Below are 23830 nucleotides of genomic sequence, written 5' to 3' on the forward strand. Positions count from 1 at the left end.
CACAAATTGTTGCCAGACTCAACTCTTTCAAGGTGTGCTTTATATTGCTTGTGTAAGGTAAATTATGAAAAACTTCCATTTATTTACTGACCACTTATACTTTTTTTTCCCCATGAAGCTGGTATCCGTTTGTTTATGGATACTTTGAGGAAAATTTTTATAGCTGCCGTATTTAAAATTGCTCGATTGTGATCAAATGCAGGTGGCCTTTTATAACTACATTTCAGTTTTAAAAACCTAGTATGACTTTTCATTTTCAGATATAAAATCTTCACTTTAGGCCATTGAAAATTAGCTGAGTAATACAAATGCAGCTATTTTGTAACAGATAACATCTGTTAATTTGGGGTTTTTCATTCAACAGTGCATAATGTGTTATTCCTCATTAATGTGTGTAAGTTAGGGATGAAAAAGAAATCTTATAATAGGAATTACCAAAGCCTATAGCTTCTTCAGTGGCTTCTGGCGGAGAACACGGATTGTATAGTTAATACATGGTATTTTTTTAAATTAGTAATTGAATGGAAGATGATGGACATCTTTGATTCTGAAGATGTAGTATGAATAGCTTCTTTTGGTTATGATTCTTATGTAAATTAATTTAAAGTTTTAGTTGATATTTGACCTAAAAATAACCTAGCTACTTTTATAGCTTTCATGGTTACTGTGTCATAGTATCATTCTTTGCCTCATGATTTATACTTGATAGTTATGAAGAGTAAAGACTAATAAGGAGTGTGTCCTATTCCCCTTTTATGTCTTTCAGCTACTTCTTACAACTCAGTTTCCCTTTAAACTAAGTGAAAAAGTGCTACAGATTTTGACCAACATCTTTTTGTATCATGATTTCTCAATTCAAAACTTTATAAAAGGACTTCAGGTAAGAAGACACTAATGGGTGTGAAAGTTCATAAGCTGATTCTAAGTAATTTGCATATTATTTGAAACTATTTAGTGTGATAAGACATTTTAAATGGCAAACTCTAAAATAAGTAAATTCAAGTGTCACCTGGGTGGCTCAGTTGGTTAAGTAACCGACTTCGGCTCAGCTCATGATCTCGCAGTTTGTGAGTTTGAGCCCCGCATCGGGCTCTGTGCTGACAGCTCAGAGTCTGGAGCCTGCTTCAGATTCTGTGTCTCCCCCTCTCTTTACGCCTCCCCTGCTCTCGCTCTGTGTCTCTCTGTCTCTCAATAATAAATAAATGTTAACGAAAAAAAATTTTAAATAAGTAAATTCAAGTTATGTTATTCTAGGCTCTACCATTTTCTTAGTTACCTGCAGCAAAACATAGAGAATATATTAATTCAGATGTCAAAAATGGATAAAGACATCCCACACACCCCCTGCATTCCAATGATTCTTAACTATATAGGGGTAGGGAGGAAGGGACTCTTATTTATTTTTTTAATATATTTATTTTGAGGGAGAGAGAGCATGAGCAGGGAGGGACAGAGAAGGAGAGGGAGAGAGAGAATCCAGAGTAGGCTCCACACCGTCAAGGCAGAGCCCATTGACACTGGGCTCAATCTCAGGAACTATGAGATCATGACTTGAGCCAGGTTTAACCAACTGAGCCACCCAGGTGCCCCTAGGGACTTTGTTTGTTTGTTTGTTGTGAGATTCTTGATTTCTTCCTAAAAAATACTATATATGAGGGATCAGCAAATTTTCTGTACAGGATCAGATATTAAATATTTTTGGCTGTGAATGCTACATCTCTGTTGCATATTCTTTTTCTTCTTTTTAAATAACCAGTTAAAGATATAAAAAACATTTGTAGTTCCTGGGCCATGTAAAAGTAGTCTGTGGGCCATAGTTTGTTGTCCCTTGCACATATATGTATATGTATTCATTTATATTTATTCTTGCATATTGGGAAAGCAGTTTTATTAAGGTTTCATGAATTGCCAGAAGAAAATTCATGCACTCAGCTTCATACTGTCTGTTCTAAACTACAAAAGGAGCCCATTCCCCAGTTATTTGGAAGTTAATGTTATCTTCTTCTCTTGGCATCTACCTTAAAATACCTTAGCAAAGTGTAGTCATTGTAAATACATGCCATTGTAAATACATGTTACTAAAACCAATATATTAGTAATCTTCAGTAGAAAAGTGCAATATTATAATACCTCACATTTGTGTAGTAACTTGAAGTTTACAAATTATTTCTGTTATGTGTTTTTTCTCCATGTAAAACACTGTAGTGCTCTCTTATGGCTAACATATGTCTTTTTTCCCAACCTGACTTTAAAAAAAAAAAAATATTTCAACGCAACAAAATTACCTTAGCAATATGCGAAATTAAATGATATTGAGGTATAATACATTTCTTAATTTTTTTTTACATTTATTTATTTTTGAGAGACAGAGCACTAGTGAGGAAGGGGCAGAGAGAGAGAGACAGACAGACAGACAGAATCCAAAGCAGGCTCTAACCTCTGAGCACAGAGCCCGACGCAGGGCTTGAACTCACAAACCGTGAGACCATAACCTGAGCCGAAGTCGGATGCTCAACCGACTGAGCCACCCAGGCACCCCAAGATCTAATACATTTCTGATTTGCTTCTCTCATACATTTTACTTCACTCATTTTTTTACTGAAAAGTATTTATTAAGAGCCACCTGTAAGCCAAGAATTATGCTGAGCCCTAGAGATACAGAGGACAAGGAAATCTCTGCCTTCAGATTGCTCTTTTGTTTAGTGAAGGAGGCAGAATGGGAAATTACAGTTCTCAATAGTCAGTGCTATGAAAGAAATGTGTGGGGATTCCATAAGAAAACGAAAGTATATCCTAAGGAATAGAGGCTCACCAGATTAAAATGGGAAGCGCATTCTAGGTAAAGACAACAGTATACGGAGAGAGATCTGTTGGAGGACTACTGCACTGATCTAGACAAGATATAACAAGGGCTAAACTAAGGTTGTGATAGTGGAACTAGAGAGGAGGAATCAGATTTGGGGATGAGATAGAATCGACAGACCCTGGTGACTAAGTGGATGATCGGATGCATAAGAGAAGCGTAAGTTCTATCTTGGCAAATGGATTGGAGGTGGTACCATTTATTAAGTATATGTGTTAATATAAAGTGAAGAGCCAGTTAGAAAAAGGTGAGTTTCTTTTTGTATATCGTTTTTTCAGGTATGTTGGATAATAAAGATTTGGCACTCAGGAGAAAGATCTGGAAGTAAATAGAAATATTTAGGATTTATCATTAAAAGGTGGTGGTTGAAGTCACATAGTGAGGATGAGGCATCATCCAGAGGAGTGAGGAAAGGACTAAGATTAGAATCTTATTGTAAGCTGACAAGAGTAATAGAAAAGGAGACTAAAAACAATAAAGAAAACCATTAGAAAGTAGAGTAACACTGAAGTCAAGAGAAGAATGAGTTCTAGGTAATATCATTTCTCAAATACCATTGAGAAAGCAAGTGAAGAAAAGGGTACTCATCGAATTATGTAATCTCTTGGGGTCTCAGTTTTCTCATCTGTAAAATAGGGAATCAGATTAGATGATTTTATAGGTTCCTCATAATTTACTAAGCACCTCCTTTGTGCTAGCTCGTACTAAGTATTTACATTGTTTCATTAATGGGTACTATTATCTTCAGTTTTGCAGGTGAGGAAACAGAGGCTTAGGTTAAGTAGCTTGGCCAAGGTCACACAGCTTTTAAGTGGTAGAGCCGTTAGACCCTATTTGTCTACTTTTCCTAATCATCAGTGGGAAGTAATGCGTAAGTCCTATTTTCCATAGGGGGTGTAGTAGGGTATATAATCATTCTGTATATGTTTAAGGTTTTCCTTCATTAGTTGGATATGTTGACCAACTTGTTGACCCAGATTTTGAGAACATACTTAGACAAAGTAGGTGATACTGGGTTCTTATTTATAACTCTACTGTAAGTCATGTGACTTCCTCCCATTTCTCCTCCCCAGCAAGTCCCTTATATGTTTGTTTTTTACTTTTCTCATATTTAAAAAGTGATGTTAACATTGGAATAAATACTATCACAATATAATTGAAAAATGCAAGTAAGAAACAAGATTTTGTTAATATGTGTGAAAATAATTTAGCACTTGGCATGAACAGTTACTTTCTGTTTGGTATTTGTTTCTAAGTAAGGCTGGCTCTTTTCTTACAGCCTCATCCTTCCTCCAGAATGAACTATTTTGGAGGATTTCCTCTAGCCTTGGGTATCTGGTCTTCAGCTCTATAGGCTCAGAGATTCGTTATCAGTTTACCCAGTAAGGATCAAGCTCAAATACCTTAATACCAATATATAAGCTATCATGTTAATTTATTAATTTGTGATGGGAAATTCTATTTTCTAGTGACAAGACTGTGTTTTGTCCACTCTCTAGGGAAACTGTCTAGTATCAAGGTGTCTGGAAAAACCAAATTGGCCATAAAAAGGTTGCTTAGGGTCAAGTTTTTAACATTTGAATAGTCTTGTAAGATACATCTTACAAGTTATGGTAGGTTCTGGAAGATCATTCCCCCTTATACTATGGGGACAACAGCATTCTTAACATTTAAATTTACCAGATATTGTACCATGTTTTTCTTCATGAAGTAAAACTGAATTTAAAAAGATATCTTTTCTTTAGCTATTTCTCATTTTTCATTATTTTTTTTTATCAGAAGGGAAAGTTTCTACCATTGTAACATTTTTATTTATTCAGCAGACCAAATTTTTTCACTGATTTTATAGATGAATATTTTCTTGTGAGTATTTGGACATCTATTAAACTCTGAGGTCACACCCCAGTCCTATCCCCACCATATTTACTGTTGCTGTGAGTTGGTTCTGCAGAGAGTTGATCTATCCATTCATATTAGTTTCTTCTAATACATACTTCAGAGATTACAATTTTCTGAGCTTGTCCACAAAATCAGAGTCTTAAAGATACAGAATGATTTATGCATTGTTTGTAGTGTTATTGTGACATTAAATATATTAGTGCCATACTTTTGCTGTTTAAAAAAAACCTTAGTGTGCTGTTTCAAAAGGCCACATGCACCCCAATGTTTATAACAGTGCTATCAGTAATAACCAAAGTATGGAAAGAGCCCAAATGTCCATCAACAGATGAATGGATAAAGAAGATGTGGTATGTATGTATATATATATGTATATACATACATACATACACATACACACACAATGGAGTATTACTCGGCAACCAAAAAGAATGAAATCTTGCCATTTGCAACTATGTGGATGGAACTAGAGGGTATTATGCTAAGTGAAATAAGTCAGCGAAAGATAAATATCATGTGACTTCACTCATATGAGGAATTTAAGATACAAAACAGATAAACATAAGGGAAGGGAAGCAAAAATAATTTAAAAACAAGGAGGGGGACAAATCATGAGACTCTTTTTTTGATTTTATTTTTTACATTTATTTATTTATTTTTGAGAGACAGAGCACAAGTGGGGGGAGGGGCAGAGAGAGGGGGACACAGAATCCGAAGCAGGCTCCAGGCTCTGAGCTGTCAGCACAGAGCCTGACGCGGGGCTCGAACTCACAAACCGTGAGATCATGACCTGAGCCAAAGTCGGACACTCAACCGACGGAGCCACCCAGGCACCCCAAAACATAAGAGACCCTTAAATGCAGAGAACAAACTAGGGTTGCTAGAGGGGTTGTGGGTGGGGGGATGGGCTAAATGGGTAAGGGGCATTAAGGAAGACACTTGCTGGGATGAGCACTGGGTGTTATATATAGGGGATGAATCATTGGAATCGACTTCTGAAATCATTATAGCACTGTATGCTAACTAACTTGGATATAAATTAAAAAGTAAATAAAAACAAAACAAAAACTCTTTAAAATAAATAAGAAACCTGTTTATATAAAAGAATCTGCAGGGGGGACTGTTTACTTGATTTGACTGCTCTGGAAACCTAGATCTTAAACGTATTTTGGCCAGGTCTATATTACAGTGCTAATACCAGAGGGATTTATTTATGAAGCAACAAAAAGGTTTGTTGACATGAAGTTACTCTGTGGAATTAGAATGACATTATATAATCTTCACATTTCTTTCAGCTTTCTCTATTAGAACATTTCTACTCTCAGCCCCTCAGTGTCCTATGCTGTAATCTCTCGGAAGCCAAGAGAAGAATAAATTTTTTATCAGAAAATCAATGTGAAAACATCCGACGTCTTCCATCATTTAGGAGGTAAAAAGAGAAGTGTATATTTAACACATAATAGAATTTGGGGTAAAAAAAGTATCTCAGATCTAGCTATTTTTGAAGTGGGGAAAGAAAAAAATAACCATTTTATATAGAGCACAGTAAAACCTTTCTGTTTTCACTCGTGAGATTTCTTTGTTGGATTTGAAAACATACCATAACGAAAAATATTTTTACAAAGGGATATAATTTGCAGTTTCTTCAGAGTTACTTTTATAAAGAACATTTTCTGATTCTGGAGTTTATGGCTTTTGTTTATGATTAGATCCCTAGATTCTGAAGTATAGCTGCTTTGTGGAGTTAGAAATTACTATTAAACCATGACTATTATCTTGAATTTATTTTTGAGAAGAAATAAAAGAATGTGGCCACCACTCTAGGTAGTTCTTTTCCCCCATGTGATAGTCACATCTTTAGAATGTTTAATTTTCTCTCTTTGTGTACCGGATGGTGAAAATTTTAGGCACGTGGAAAAGCAAGCTTCAGAAAAGCAAGTTGCACTATTGACCAATGAGAGATTTTTGAAGGTAGGAATGTGGATGTATTTGTTTCAGTTTTACTTTTTTTTTCTTCATGAAAAACAATGTGCACATAAAATTTATTCATTGAATTTATAAAACATACCTGTCTGTCCTAATATGCTTTTCACAGTGAATTAGTGGGTCTTGATGATCATATAGGAGTATGACTATTGAAGATGACACAAAACTTTAATTCTCTAAAAGATGACCTTTTTTATTGAGACAAAATATTAACTACAGGTTTATCGTATGGTGTATTTCAAAAATACTTTTGAGATCTCAACTTTATTTCCATATTCCATTTTGGAATCTGCAGGCAATGTCATTTTAATGTTTTTTTAAAGGCTGTCATAAATAAAGGCACATAGAAGCCATGCAGTTTAGGGACCCACTGCTAAGTGGGTATTGATTTGATTTGAAAAAGATATCATTCTATATTGATACAATGCCAGGAAAGAAGTAATGAGCTTAGAAAATTGAGTGAACAATACAACACAGGGAATATCAAAAGGAAGATTTTTTTGGTTCTTTCTTGAATAAATGATACTCAGACATGGTACAATTCAAAAGGCAAAGATAATATACAGTGAAAACACTCCCTCACACCTTTACCCTCCAACTACCTACTTTCTTTTCCTAGATACAGTTAGTGTTACTAGTTTCTTATGTGTTTTCCTAGAAAGATTTTTCACATATACAAGGAATTTTACGTATTTTAGGAGTTTCCTTCTTTCTTTTACAGAATATAAATGAGTATATTATATATGCTGTTCTGCACCTGTTTTGTTTTGCACTTAATGTTGAAAATCATTTCATATCAATACTGAGTGTGGTATAGTACTTTTGGGATGAATGTACCTTCATTTTGCGTAGTAAGTCCCTTAATGATGGACAACTAGAAATGCATAGTGTCACATTTTTTTTCATACTTGTCATGCCTTTTTTAAGGAAAAAGTTGTCAGAAAATTGTAATGAAATTAAGTTGAGATTGAAGTAGCCCTAGTACTAAAGGTTTTGCTGGCCCAGACTGTTTTCAAATTTTGAGTGAAAGAATGTTAGTTCCTAGAGGGCGTGTGTTCTGTATAGCTCTGAATACTAATTTACCTTCTATTCATAAATGCTAAAAAGAGAATGGCTTTTTTATAATTGAGATATAATTGACATACAGTATAACAGTGGACAGTGGCTTTTTGTTGGGCATTATTTCTAATGCAGAATCCACACTGGGCCATAATATAAAATCACTTCTAGACTGGGTTTAATAATCACTTTAATAATCTCTGTAACCTTTTTAGAGCAGTATAAGAAGTTTTCACATCCTAATGCAGGTTGTTTTGGTAGAGGGAACTTTAAGAACTAGTGGAAAGGGATGTGTGCATGTTTACTGAGTTTTAAGATTAGATGGATTAGCTCTGCTGAGTCAGCTAGTTGCCAAGTGCATTTCCTGCTACAGCATATTTTCAGAAGCCAGGAATAGATTTTTAAAGAATACTTTTAACCATTGAAATGACAAAGGGAGAGAATCTCTAGGCTCATCTGTTGTAGAAATAGTCTGACATTTATCTCTGCTTCTCAGTAACGTTTCATGTATTTTCTAAGCATTTATTTATCTGTTCTTGTTCTTATTGCACTTATCAGCCCCATTTGTTATTATCTTTGCTGTATTCATTTTAGGATTGCATATTTTGTTATTCAAAGGCTTATTTAGGAAGGTACACAAAGATTTGTACCTTACCCTAAAAAAGTTATGTGCAGGTCACCTGCTAAATTCAAAGACCAAAAGAGGTCTGTGAGGGGCACCCGGGTGGCTCAGTTGGTCAAGTGTCTGACTCCTGATTTCGACTCAGGTCATGATTCATGATGGGCTGTGAGTTCAGGCCCCACATTGGGCTCTGTGCTGAGCATGGAGCCTGCTTAAGATTCTCTCCCTCTCCCTTTGCTCTTCTTGCACATGTGCTCTCTCTCTAAAAAAAAAAAAAAAAAAAAAAAAGTCTATGAAAAAGATTAATCAACATGTCTGTGGATTTTTGTAGTTTAGAGTGAAAGTATCTTTGTATATTTTATTCATTTATTTAAGCATTTATTATTCTTTTTCTCCTTTTATGGTTTTTTTAAACACACAATCAATTTTTATATGTATTTTACCATGATAAAAATTGGAAAAAACCCCACATGATAATTAAAAGTATGGTACTTCGTGATACAGGGGAAGATCCTGATTATGACCTCAGCAAATTTCAACTTGCATTTCAACTCCAGCTACTTGTTAGCCAGGTATACCTTAGAAAAATCACTCACCCTATTTAAGCCTCAATTTCCTTATTTATAAAATGGGACAATAATTCCTAGTGTGATTTCCTCATACGGTTAGTGATAATCAAAGTCCATTCAGCAAATGAGAGTGATTTATGAACAAATATACAGTAAAACTTTTATAAATGTGAATCATAAATATTGTTATTACTTTTCTGTATGATAAAAATTAAGATCAATGTGAATGTGTAGTTTTGTATATTACATATTCTGTATTATGCATACTAAATGTAATATTCTTGCATTACATGGTTGTATAGATTATGTAGTTATGTAGACATGTGTACTGTTAGAATTTATCACACTCAGATTTTGAAGACATAGACCTCAAAGTATACTCCAGAGAAATTTATACTCCTTATATCTAGATTCTTTCGTCCCTGAATATCTACTTTGCTCCCTACCCTGATTAACTAAACCCAGTAGTTCTTAAACTTTAGTATGTATCAGAATCACGGGGAGGGCTTGTTAAAACACTGATTAATGGCCTCCATCCCCAGAATTTCTGCTTTTGTAGCTCAAATGTGGGTCCTGAGAATTTGCATTTCTAGCAAGGTCCCTGGTAATGCTGATGCCTTTGGCCTGAAGACCATTTTTGAGAACCACTTGAACTGGACTGGTTGCCTAGAAGGAAATGTTTATTGTTTCCCTTGCCATGTTCTCTTAAATTTAGAATTAATCTAAATTCTAACTTAAATGAAGGATTTATATGAATCATCCCCAGACTGGACTCAAGATGTTAAAAAAACCTTCAACTCCTTTAGAATTATGGACCCTCAGTTTCACAGATACAGCTTTAAAACTATATGTCAGCTTTGTATTTCATAAACTACATGGGTTTTTTGAAAGTATACTTTCAAATTTAAAAATTCAGCTGACTAAACCATATACATTTGTAGAAGTGTCACTGGGAAGTTCAAGCTAAGGCATGACATAGAGCTGATAAAAGATTAAAGATTCTGTGCATTCTCTCACTTCTGAGTAGTCTGTCCTGTGAATGTATTGTGCAGCAGAGTACAGAGGCCAAAAAGTGCACTCTGACAGTTAACAATCTAGTCTTCCTATGCTTAAGCAGAATAGGCCTGCACAAGCTCCCATTAATGCAAACTTCTGATGACTCAAGAGCTTTCAAATCCTGTGGTAGAAGTGTAACCAGATAATCTTTTTTCTTTTTTATTAATGTTGTTTATTTTTGAGAGAGAGATCGAGCAGGGGAGGGACATATAGGGAGGGGGATAGAGGATCCAAAGCAGGCTCCATGCTGACAGCAGAGAGCCTGACACAGGGCTTGAACCTGTGAATGGCAATATCATGACCTGAGCTGAAGTCAGACACTTATCTAACTGAGCCACCCAGGGGCTCCTATCCAGAGAATCTTTAAAGTTTCTTTTGGCTCTAAAATGCTGTGATTTTATTTACTTGTTCATTAAACAGATTGATAATTTTTTTTGCTGACTAGTTAATTTGATTCCTCATTAAAATTTTATTTTAGTACATCTGTTTAATTGGAGATAGGTAAATTATTACTATGGGTTTTAGGTGAAATAGCAAGAGCTGTTACTGTTTATATTTTTACCATGTTTTGCCTCATACCATTGCTTTAGTAATCAAGGTTTCTGGTTTTTTTTAACTTAACCCTTTAATTCATGAAACAGTATTTCATGAGAAGCTGTCAAAGTGCCTTATATAGAACTTTCAAATTCTTCATAATTGCAAAGATGATTTTTATTATTGCTTGTCCCTGAAATTTTGTTTCAAGTCCAATATTAAGGAGAGCTTTGAAGAAGATTGTGCCTCGTATTTGCATAATTATTATCTGATAATAAAAAACACTAGGCCTTAATATACTGGAAGGATTTTTTGAATAGTGAGAAATTCTTTTTCTTTCTATGAGCAAATGTTTTGGAGGAATGGAATATTAACAGCTTTTCCCAATTAGTAGATAGTTTTTATGCATTGTCTCATTTTGAGTCACAGCCACCACATACGACAGATGTTTTTATCCCTTTGTATAGATGAGGAGAGTCACAAAATGATTAAATAACTTTGCCTATCTAAAGTGTCACAATTAGCAAATGGTACATCTGGCATTAATACCCAGATCTGACATCATAGGCCATACATTTTCTGTGACGCTTCATTGAAGAATTAGTATAGGGTGATGAGAAGGTGCCTAAGGTTCTGTATTAGTGTTTGAGAAGTCAGAAATGAGCTTTCCAAATACTGTGGCAAGTTAACAGTGAAGATAATTTGTAGGAGGCTTAGAAAACTACTTGGTATGAGGTAGCTTTGGCCAGGTGTCATGGAGCACTACATGCTGCTGCTCAAATTAGAAAAGGAAACATTCACACACACATATACACACTTTATTTTCAAAATACTTTTTAAAAAAAGCAAGTCTCAACACCATATCTAAGATTAGGCCCATTTTAATCCTGTGCTGACTACACCAACCACACCCTCTCTATTACCGGTAATGGCTGTTCATGTTGATCCTGTCTTGTCAAGAAGTTACATTATACTTAGTATATTTAATAAATGACTAATTCCATGTACTTCACATAAGAAAATCTGTTTATATATTTTTATTCAAATCTTCCTTAAAGCTATTTGGCTTGGTTTCAACCCCTTTCAACTTAGATTCAATCTCTTGCGGGTGACAGGTGAAGTTTTTTATTCTGACTTGTTAATATTTTATGTCTCTATTCCCTCTGTACTCAGCTAGATTTTAAATCGGTTGAGAGTAGGAAGTAGGTCTTGGACTTGTTAGAATTGTAATTTGTTAGTATTAGAAAGATAACCTGATTGAATATGCTCATTTTACAAATGAAGAAATGTAACCAAGAGAGAGGAAGTGAAATATCTAAGGTCGCAGAGCAAGTTAGTGGTAGATTTCTTTTCACCATTTAGTATGCTTTTCATGGTGATTCGTGAACAAAAGGCACAGAATTACTTCATGAGTTTGGTGGTAACCTGCCTTTCACCTACCTTTGCCTCCACCTCTTCTTTCTATTTCTTTTGACAGACAGGGCAGGAGGAGGGGGAAAATCTATTAGGAGAAATAATTAAAAGAAAAGAGAAGAAAGGAAGAAAATGACTGGAAACAAACTACTACACGTGATCAAACAAGCTAGGCTTTAGCACAGTAGTGCGGCAGGAACGGGCAGCTTCAGTGCAAACCCTTCATCAAGTGCTGCTGGTCTGAAGTGCCCAGTGGGAACAGAGAACAAAAGGCTGAGGCAGATGAGAGGAGAAGCACACAGGCCACACTAGTGCTGGGAGAAAGCCATGCTTTGGCACTCCAGGAGCTGGCTGTCATGTGATGAGACACTGAGAACCAAACACTGTTGGTCAAAATTTCTCCATAATGAGAAAAATCATGCTTCATTCTAGCAAGATGATAACTAAGAAAATGCTGTGTTCTTGGACAGCAGATAACGCTTATTCCTAAAATCCAGTGTCTGTTTTACCAGCTTTTGTTATCAGTGAATTGATTGAAAGGAACATATTATAAAGATTTACAGCCATTTTTACATAACTTACTTTAAATCTTCCTGGTGTCACTCTTCACCCCATACATAACATTCTGGACACAAAAGTAATAAATACTATGGAAAGTAGAAGAGAATTGCAAAAACTAAGCATTATGGCAAATATAATTCTGTCTGATCATATTTTCTTTACCTATATATATTTAAATTTTACATAGGTATTGGTTTCCTCTCCAAAGAAAGTAACCAGCTCAGTAAAAATAGGGGCCTGGTCATGTAAGTAAACAAGAATACATGAGTGATTTTGACTGAATGACAGACAAGATTGATGTGATTGGAGATGGCTGATTTAAAAGGGTATACTATACATTTACTGGGCACCCACAGCCTAATATAAATGTGGCTTTTTAGGTCCGTAGTGGTTTGTTTGTTTTTTTTACCCTGAGTCAACATTTACAAATTGAGACATTTTACATTACAAATTCAGACTTCCATCTTTTGTTGAAAAATTAGTAAATCTGGTCCACATCCAGCAAGACAACAAGTGGTTGCTCTTATTTAGAAGGGAGACTGAGTGCATGTTGGCCTCCGTTCATTAATGCACTTCCTCATTCAACAAAGTTTGTGAGGGTCCACTGTGTGCCAGGTGTTAATCTGGGTGCTGAGAATATAGGAATGAACAAAACTGACAAAAACCTCTGCCTTCATGGGGCTTACATGCTATCAAAAGAAATAGGTAAAATATCTGTGTTGCTAAGGAAAAACAATGAAGGAAAAAAGCGGAATGTGAAGTTCAGTGTGCATGGGGAGTTGGATTGACATTTTAAATAAGGACCTTACTGAGAAGGTGAATTTTGAATAAAGACTAAAGGAAGTTACAGAGCTTGCCATGCAGGAATCTGGCGGAAGGGAATTCCAAACAGCAGCGAGACAGCAAGTGGAAAGGACCTGAGGTTGGAGCCTGTCTTGATGTTTGAAGAGGAGCAAGGAGGCTGCCCTTTTGTATTTGATATCAGAGAAATATCTTTGTTTGCGTCTCTTTATCAAAGATCAGAAAAGACCACGAGGTCTTCATGTGTCAAGAAAAGAAGAAAGCATATCTCTTTGGGAAATAATGAATATTACTAGGCAAAGTGTATCTCTGTTAAAAAGAATCATCCTGGGGCGCCTGGGTGGCGCAGTCGGTTAAGCGTCCGACTTCAGCCAGGTCACGATCTCGCAGTCCGTGAGTTCGAGCCCCGCGTCGGGCTCTGGGCTGATGGCTCGGAGCCTGGAGCCTGTTTCCGATTCTGTGTCTCCCTCTCTCTGCACCTCCCCCGTTCATGCTCTGTCTGTCTCTCTCTGTCCCAAAAATAAATAAAAAACGTTGGAAAAAAAAAATTTTTTAAAAAAAAAAGAATCATCCTAACCACAGTTATGAAATAAAACAGTGGCAGCCATGACCAGTGTATGGCTGTGATTCCAGAGGAAAAATTTAACGAATGGAAAACAAGATTACTCTTTGAACAGGCTTTGTTTTCACATGTGCATAGTGTGATGCTGCTGTAAGCATTAAGTGGAGAATTTTCTCAGCATCAAAACCTATAAAAAGGTGTTCATAAAGTGCATTAAGAATTGGCCTGGAGAGAAGCATTTGCAGATATGAATCTCAGTAAGACAAAGGATTTAGAGAATAGTATCATGTAGAAAGTTAATCATTTGGATGTTTTCTGCTGCAGCTGATAAGAACACAGATGTAAATAACAATGGAATCTTATGTAGAGAGTAGTTCCAGAGTCAATACATAAGGCAAAAGTGTGGGATGGTGAAAATAACTTAACTCTTGAAAAATCCCTTAGAAGGGTATAGCAGATTTCTCATGAAGTCCAGCATAGCTAGTTTTACTTCCAGTGTTGGAACCAGAACTCCATTTCCTCAGTTGGGCATTGGATAAAATAGTATGCTGTGTTATGTGAACAAAACAAAACATGTTTTAAATGCTAGAATTCCACTGGGCACAGGGATGTAATCACGCAGAGGTAGGAAGGGACTGAGATCATCTGGAAAAAGAGCATGTGCATAATCCTCCTTCCACCCCTACCCAAGGCATAGTCCCTCGAGTGTGCAACATTGCCCACAAGGTGTAAAGTATTTCAGTTTCCTCCCCCTCTGAGTAAATTCAGTTCTGCATCACCCATTATTTGTACATGCACAAAAGCATGTACTCCACTAAGCAAAAGGAATAGGTAGTTCAAGAAGCATGAAGTATGGTTATTAATCAGTAATAGATTCTTTTCCCTCCAGAATACTTTTCTTTGTTTAAAAGCTCTTCAGGCATACATTAAGGCAAATAATTAGTGGCTTTATGCACTCTCCATATTACAGCATAGAGTAAAATTATTGCTGAGTGTACTCTCCCAGTGGTAGTTAAAGTACCCTTTGTTAGGATAGGAGACCTAGATTTTTGAAATTACCAACTAACTCAAATACTGGGAGGAAAAACATTTTGATTCTGAAAGCTTTTTCATTTGCCCTGTGCTTTCAGGTAATAATCTATAGATTGCTGATGAAGGAATTGATTTCTAAGTGCATTAGAGTTTAGGAAAATATATCAGATTTGTTGCTTTTTATAGGTTAGGTTTGCTTGAATTTATTCGTATCTGAGGTGTTATTTTCTGCAGGCTTGACTGCTAAAAATAATGGGTATCTGCAAGATATTACTGGTGGAAAAAAACCGCAGCCTGGCAGTTAAAGTCCTTTATTTGACTTACAGAGAAGAAAAAAATGTGAAGACCATGCCACAGATCATAATCCTTTTAAGAGAATGTTACAGGATGAAGCAGTTATAAAAGTATTTGAGGTCTGAAAAATACTTGGATGTTGATAGAATGTAGTGTGTCAAAATCATTTCTAAACTGTTTCAGAAGGTTCTAGAAAACAATACCCCTCCCACCCCCCCACAAAAAAGCCCTTTTGAAACTGATTTGTGGGATTAGTCATCCCACAAGTTTCTTAAGACACTATCTCCCATATTATACTTGTTGGAGTCTAAATTCTAAAGCTTGATGGCTTTAGATTTCTCTTTTCATTTTTTTTTTTTAATTAGTAAAGCGAATAAAACCAGTGTTAGAAATTCTCAACAAAAAGCAGGCATTTATCAGAATCACCCGTGGTGTTTCTTCTGTAGTTTTTCTTTGAAACACAGTTCTAATTGTACTTTAAGAGAAGCATAGGCCTTAAGTGTAACCTCAGCAACTGTTAATGATGTTGGTATTGGGCTCTGTAGTGATCTTCTCACCCTTCTGATGCCAGCAAGGTAGAGGGTGGTAGGCCTACCTCGCTGTGGCACATACTGGGTGACTGACATAAGCAGGCATCCAGCAGGGTGCTTTTTTGCACACTTGTGTTGTGGGGAGCCAAGTTATAATGGCAGTGCTATAGATAGAAGGAAACTACAGGACTAATTTTGGTGTGTGTAAAATATCACCAGACCTGATACTAAATCAGAAATACCCAGCCTTTATCCTAGATTTTGTGTGCGTTACTAATTCTCAAAATTAAGGAAATTAATTTGTAATTCTGCATCTTTTCTCACCAGTTTTCCAGGAATTATATATATATATATTCGTGAGGTAGATTTTATTATTCTTTTAATTACTGACTTATATATTTGTAATGTATTCTGTGATTTTTAGGAGGAAATACAATCCTTACTAGAAAACTTACATGTTTACCATACAAATTACTTCCTGGTTTTGAGATGTCTTCATCAGTTCACCTCTTCTCTTCCCAAGTACCCATTGGGTCGACAGGTAACCAGAACTTCTTCATTTGGAATGTCTGCAGTAGGAATATCAGTAGTTTCTTGCTTTGATTTCAGCAGCATTCAGGCATCAGAATTTGAAATGGATCCAAATCAGGCACTGAGTGCACAATCTAAATCCATTCCAGCTGTACACATTACTGGTAATTGAAGCAGTATATTTTGTTCTGATGGCCACAGCTAGAAACAACCACATGAATCCCAGTGGTGTTGCTTCCCCCCTCCTCCCCCGCCCCCCAATGTATTTGTCCTAAGGCATTTTAACCTTTTTCTTTCACACTTCTTTGTCATGTATACTGAGAGAGTTGATCCCCCCACTTTATCAAAATAGCAAAAAGAATCTGTTTGAGAATGCTTAATGGTTAACCTTGCATTCCACCAAGAACTAAAAGGGAAACAGCATTTCTGCCCTTGCAAAATTATGCCCCACTGGCCTTTGTGTCATACTCTAAACCTGTGAACCAGCTAGAGAGTGGATGTTAGTGGAATAATTCTGTATTCCTAAATATTTGCATCCTACCTCAAAGGTTTAGACAACAGGGGTACTGGGTGGGTCAGTGGGTTAAGCGTCCAACTCTTGATTTCGGCTCAGGTCATGATCCCAGAGTTGTGGGATCCAGCCCCGTGTTGGGGTGTTGGGGTGTTGGGGTCCAGGCTGAGTGTAGAGCCTGCTTGGAATTCTCTCCCCCCCACCCCCACTCCTCTCCCCCACATTCATGTTCTCTCTCTCTCTCTCTCTAATAAGTAAATAAATAAAGGTTTAGAGAACAAATCTAAATACATAGGAATGATTTGTTTATGAAAGGATTTCTGCCATTAAGCTTTCTTTTTAATAATCACATATTGCTTTTATTTTATTATTTTCTTATTGCAGTGTGATCAGTATTATCAGCCAGTCCCAATGTAGTCTCATGTTGCTTTTATGTAAATGGTATTCTTATATAGCCTGACCTATGTGATGTGTGCCCAGTCTGTTGTCCTCTAAAGAAAATGATTGTTTTTTTTTTTTTTTAGAAAATGATTGTTTTTAATAATATTTATTTTTTTGTCTTGACCATTTATGATTTTGTCAAATGAGCAGTGTGTAACTTAGTACATCACTTTTGGTTCCTTACAAGTGTGCTTTTTACTTACAGATCAGAGAGCTGTACTGCACTTGTTTAGAAAAGAACATATGGGATTCAGAGGAGTATGCATCAGCTTTGCAGCTGCTGAGGTAGTTTTGTTTTTTTTTCTGTTTTGTCTGATGTAAGCCTGTCAATAAATAACCCTTTCCTCCAGAATGTTGCCTGCCAAGGGGTTTTTAAGTAGCCATGCTGTGTCTAATATTTGTAAATACCTTGAACTTGTTTGTGGTTTATGGTGGTTTTAATGTAGCAACCATCCATTTCTTTGCTGGTTTTACCTTGTTTTTGAACTTGTGATTTTTTTTTTTTTTCCTAGAGAGAGATTGAGAGTGGGGGAGAGGGGCAGAGGGAGAGAGAGAATGTCGAATAGGCTCAATGCTCAGCCTGAAGCCTGACACGGGGTTCGATCCCACAACCCTGGGATCATGCCTGAGCTGAAATCACGAGTCAGTACTTCAACTGACAGAACTACCCAGGTGTCCTGAACTTGTGCTTTTTAAAGTAAAATGAGCATTTAGTCAAATATTGACACTACCTGAGGAGGGCTTAGGTATGGATAATTTTAATCTTGCCAGCTTGATGGCATGGCAGGGAAAGTAGTCATGGAAAGTGATCTCACCATGGCCCCAACCAGGATGGGTGGAGTTGCAGCATCACTTGGTGAAATGTGTCCTGTGAAGGAGGTCACTGCTGAACTTGAGGACCAGCGATGAGGAGGCAGTGGCCTTGATGCCTTACCCCCATCTGAGCTGGCCCTGCTTTCATTAGCACAGGAGATCATAAATTTATCTAATATTATATAAATAAGACATCTTGGTGTTGTCACATATCAGAGATCACTTACCACCCTGACAAATTTACCTTTTAAAGTTATAATCATTTGTTTTTCTTGGCTTCACTTATACATACGTTGACTTTTTAGTCTTCCATAAAAATAATGACCACTTGGAAAATGAGGAAAGGAAAATCAAGTGTGAGTTAAGTTTCTGCATGCACACTTATAATTTTCCTCAGTGAATATAAATGCTTATATGAAAATATCATAAAGAAGTCTGAGAATTGAATATTTATTAAGTCTTGGCTTCCTCTGGGCCCACAAGAAAAGAACAGATGGGCACAGTAGGAGGAAAATTCACATTGAAAGCACTTTAGGTCCAGAGACTTAATAATACAAATGTCAGTGATCTAGCAGGTGCAGCTTAAGATAGGAAACTAATTTTATGCTATCTAGAAAAATAACTCCCCATGGAAACTAGATTGCCACTGAAAAGCTCTGTTTTATTTCAGTTTTTTAAATGCCAGTAAGAGATTTCTGTGTACTTCTGTATGTCAACGGAGACTTCATTTGCTTTCTATTCAAGTCAACATTCCTGCCTCAACACCTAGTTGATTCTTGCTGAGTTTCCTCTTTAATTTTTGTGATTAGTGATTGTCTTCCTTTTCCAGTTGAATAGTCTTAAATTCATAGATTCCTTTGTCAGAGAGGGGCTTGCTTTTTTCTTTCTACATCTTTTTGGCATCAGTAATCTTGGGGTACAAGTCAAGGGTCAAGAATGCCAATTCCAAACTAGGTTAAGGAAACATGAGCAATAATAGTAATGGTGACAGTCGTAACCACTGTTTATAAAAGCTTGCAGTGTGTCAGGCACTGTGTTAGGTAGGCACTTTCAGTAAACTTTCCTGTCTAATACACAAGTACACCTTTGTGGCAGATACTATTATCCACACTTTACAACTCAGAATACTGAAGCATATATAGGAATTAGAATTTGCCTGAGATCTCCTAGTTGTTGATGGAACCAGAATTCTAATCCAGATCTGATTTCACAGCTGTTGTACCTTCCACTATTCTTGCTAAGATCTAAAGTATGGGCTTGGGGATCTGAGTAAAGCAGAAGCAATAAATAGAAAGTGAAGTTTCAGTCATTTTGCTAAACTGAGGTCAGAAACATAGGAATATAAAAAGCATTAAGGATGAAATATGTCAGGTACAGCAAAGACAGGTTAGAGTCTGGGCACTACCAAGAATCTGGGAATGTCCAGAATGGATTTCTTTTCCTTTTGTGCAGATTAGATGTGGAAAAGAAGTCAAGGACACTTGTCAGTTTAGGCATTCTAAGTAAGAATCATCTGAATTTAGGAAACCAGATATTCCCATCACCTGTCTTCAAACAGTTCACATCATGAGAGAAAATAAGATTAAAATGATCACTGAATGTCACTTGGGAAAAAAAACTGAGGTCCTGTAGAAACATAGTCTAGAAACATTTCCAGTTTGACTTTTTTTGTTAAGTTCCTTAAAGGCAGTATTTCTCTTGAAAAATCCCTTTTATATGGAAACTGACATGTTTAAATAATCATAAATCAACTTGGTGAAATATTTTGTGATCATTGAAAAGTATTTAATTCCTGATATTTGTATGGAACCACAAAAGAATAGCTAAAATAATCTTGAGAAAGAACACAGGTGGGAGGCATCGTTCTTCTTGATTTCAAGCTATATTGCAAAGCTACAGTCAGTAATCAAAACAGTATGGTGTTGACATAAAAAAAGACACATAGATGAATGAAACAGAATAGAGAGCCCAGACATAAATTCTTACATATATAGACAATTTATGACAGGGGAGGCAAGAACAGATAATAGAGAAAGGACAGTCTCTTTAATAAATGGTGCTGGGAAAACTGGACCACTTTCTTAACACCAGTCACAAAAATCAACTCAAAATGGATTAAAGATTTGAAAATAGACTTGAAACCACAAAAGTAGAAGAAAACATAAGTGAACCTCCTTGACATTGGTTTTGGCAATGATATTTTGGCTTTGATACCAAAAGCAAAAATAAACAGGTGGGACTACATCAAACCAATAAGCTTCTAAACAGTAAAGGAGAAACCATCAATAAAATGAAAAGGCAACCTATTAAATGGGAGAAAATATTAGGAAATCATACATCTGATAAGGGTTTAATATCCAAAATATATAAAGAACTCCTACAACTCAATAGAAAAAACAAACAATTGATTAAAAAATGGGCAGAGGAGGGGCGCCTGGGTGGCTCAGTCGGTTGAGCGCCGACTTCGGCTCAGGTCACGATCTCGCGGTCCGTGAGTTCGAGCCCCGCATCGGGCCCCTGTGCTGACAGCTCAGAGCCCGGAGCCTGTTTCGGATTCTGTGTCTCCCTCTCTCTGACCCTCCCCCATTCATGCTCTGTCTCTCTCTGTCTCAAAAATAAATAAACGTTAAAAAAAAAAAAAAATTAAAAAAAAAAAAAAAAATGGGCAGAGGAGCTAAACAGACATTTTCCCAAAGAAGACATACAGATGGCCAATAAGTGCATGAAAAGATGCTTAACATAACTAGTCATCAGAGAAATGCAAATCAAAACCTTAATGAGATTTGTCCTCATACCTGTTAGGAGGCTCTTATCAAAAAGTCAAGAAATAACAAGTGGTGGTGAGGAATACTTGTGCCCTATTGGTGGAGATATAAATTGGTGCAGTCGTTATGGAAAACAGTGTGGAGATTCTTCAAAAAATTAAAAATAGAACTACCATTTGACCTAGCAATTCAATTTCTGGGTGTTTATCTGAAGGAAATGAAAATGCCAACTCAAGATACCAGTGTTCCCATGTTTATTGCAGCTATTCACAATAGACAAGACATGGAAACAAGCCAAGTGCCCATCAATCAAGGAATGGATAAAGAAAAATGCACATATACACACACAGTGGAATATTATTCAGCCATAAGAATTAGGAAGTCCCTCTATAACACTGAACTCAGATACCGAGAACAGATTGGTAGTTGCCAGTGGTGGGGGGGTGGGCAAAATGACTGAAGGTGGTCAAAGAGTACAAATTCCAGTTATAAAATAAAGAAGCCCTGGGGATGTAATTTATAGTATGGTGATATGTAGTATTGCATATTTGAAAGTTCCTGATAGAGTAAATCTTAAAAGTTTTCATCACAAGAAAGAAAATTTATAGTTATGTGCAGTGGTGGATGTTAACTAGACTGATTACGGTGATCATTTCACAGTATATACACATACCAAATCATGTACACGTGAAACTAATATGTCATTTGCTAATTATCTCAGTTTTAAAGTGTATTTACATGGTATTTGTAATGTTGAAAATATCATATATTCATGAGTGGAAAAAGACTTACAGAATTGTATATCACAGTTATTTTTAAAATGTATGCAGCAAACATTGATGTACACGTGGGGAGCATGCAGTTATGCCTTTATAAAAGGCCATGATTTGACATGAGTGCAGTGGTTCTGCATGTCTTCCATAGCCTTTCTTCTTTCAGTCAACTCTTGGAGCATGAAGACCACATCCCTATGCAGGATATGAGTTGGTTAATTTTTTATCAAGCATGTATTATTATATAAGGATATACTTAAGACACCATTTGGGAACCGGAGGTAGTAAAAATGGTGCTAACCCAGCAGTGAGCTACGTGAGTGCACTGGGCTTCTTGTGGTCAGCTCTGAAAGACCTTGAGAGGAAAAATTTACCTTTCTATTAGAATTTCTAAACAGCCATCTAGAAATCAAACACTTGACCAAGCATTTTTCAGACTTTTGAAATTCAAAAAAACCTTGCTTCAGTAGTAAGTTTTTAAGGGTATTGATAAAATACCCTTAGAGTTTTAACTTACAGGAACATGATGGATCAGCTAGACCTATAAAGTACTGTGATTTCACATCAGTAGCCATGGAGTGCTATGCAATGATTCTTGGACTGAGAGTAATGAGAAGTGTGCCTGTCTTCTTAGGGGAATTTATTCTGCCCCTTGCCCCATCAATTGAGAATTACTTATCTAGGATTATCTCATTTTCTTCCAAATAAGGAAACCAAAACTGGAAATACTGAGTGACTTTTATGCAGTTGACACAGCTGGAATTTAAATCTGAATCTTCAAAGTTAAGTCTGTTTTTCAGCCCTATTCCAATTATTTGGGAGGTAGTATAAAAGGTAATTTCTGTGGGTTTGTGGCCAGCAGTCCATGTTCAGAGCACACCTCAAATGTTAAAACGAACCAGCCAAACAAGCTTCTGTGGCCGCAAAACCCCCTTCCCATCCTGACACTAGGCATCTTGGCACAGAGTACAGACATATAAATGAAAGAAGCCACAGTGTCTGGTCTGCTTATCCGAAGTATAACCTTATGAGTTTGCTGGACAAACAGATTTATAAATTGAAGTTGATTGATAGCTAAAGGAATTTAGGCTGAAAGAAATTATTCTAATTTCTGAGTAAGGCTTTTGAGTTAAACAGTAATATATTAATAGGGCAGCTCAGCTTTCACTGAGTTAAAAAAACATGACCCAAGTAATAATATTAACATTTGATCACTTTAGGTTAGTTGAAAGAGACTAGAGATTTGGAATCTAAATAATACATTGTTTCCTGAATTTGCAGATCAACTTTAGATGAGATTTAAAGATCTAGTTAATGAAAAATAGCACAGCTCCACAGTCCATGTGATGCTTACTAAATAGCATAATTTAGCTTTTGATGATCTAGATTTGTCTGTGCAGAAGGTATATGAGACTGTACAGTTAAAATGTAGTTTCTTTCTTAGAACAAGGATTGCCAGTCCTAAATCTGCATCATGCCAGGTCCTCCATAGTCATCTGTACACTTGTGGTAAAATCAACGAGCTGAATTGTTGAAGCTCATTCAATAGCAAAAGATGTTGATAGTTGCTGTTTTTAAAGTAATGATTTTCAGGCTTTAGTGTACATAACAATCAGCTGAGGTGTATTAAACATGTATACTTTTGCCCTCTCCCCAATGATTCTGAATCCTTTGGAACTGGGGTGTGGTGGACAGAAGGAATCTGCATTTAATAAACACTCCACCACATTTGGACAGATGGGCCAAGGGACCACACTTTGAGAAACACTGTTCTAGAAAATAAAGGGAAGTAAGAAGAAGGTACAAAATTTTGAGGAAAAAAATGAAGCTATTGAAAGAAAAGAAAAGGCTTTATTGGTGGAGAAGCTGGATGGCTTGAGGCAGTTAATCTCAGATTGGTTCCAAAACTGGAACAAGATATTCTACTGCTAATAGTGAATAGTGTTTGTTTGTTTGTTTGTTTGTTTGTTTTTTCATCTCAGTGGACAGAAAAGATCTGAATTTGTATTTCATTTTTTCTTCACCAAACTTTTAGTGCCTGCTATTTTTTGTTAGAAAACGAGCTGGTAGCTAAGAAATGTTAAAACTGTTAAACGTTCAGAAATAGCTAATCTTAGTTTGACAACTGTTTTTCTTTTGAAAAAGAAGTATAAATATATAAAATATAGATGATATATAAAAATATTGAAGTATATAATACATCTTTAAAATATAT

General features: G+C 36.2%; 1 protein-coding gene across 4 annotated transcripts in view; it reads left to right on the plus strand.

The window, feature by feature from the left end:
- Window positions 1–23830, plus strand: part of ORC3 (origin recognition complex subunit 3) — a 63326-nt gene that overhangs the window by 20568 nt on the left and 18928 nt on the right. For all 4 annotated transcript variants that reach the window (XM_058734671.1, XM_058734669.1, XM_058734670.1 and 1 more), the window contains 5 exons: window positions 767–880; window positions 6058–6191; window positions 6670–6733; window positions 16206–16322; window positions 17470–17549. In XM_058734671.1, coding sequence (XP_058590654.1) covers window positions 767–880; window positions 6058–6191; window positions 6670–6733; window positions 16206–16322; window positions 17470–17549 — 509 coding nt within the window. The remainder of the gene's footprint in view (window positions 1–766; window positions 881–6057; window positions 6192–6669; window positions 6734–16205; window positions 16323–17469; window positions 17550–23830) is intronic.

This window comes from Neofelis nebulosa, chromosome 6 (genome assembly GCF_028018385.1).
Source record: "Neofelis nebulosa isolate mNeoNeb1 chromosome 6, mNeoNeb1.pri, whole genome shotgun sequence".
Taxonomy (NCBI): domain Eukaryota; kingdom Metazoa; phylum Chordata; class Mammalia; order Carnivora; family Felidae; genus Neofelis; species Neofelis nebulosa.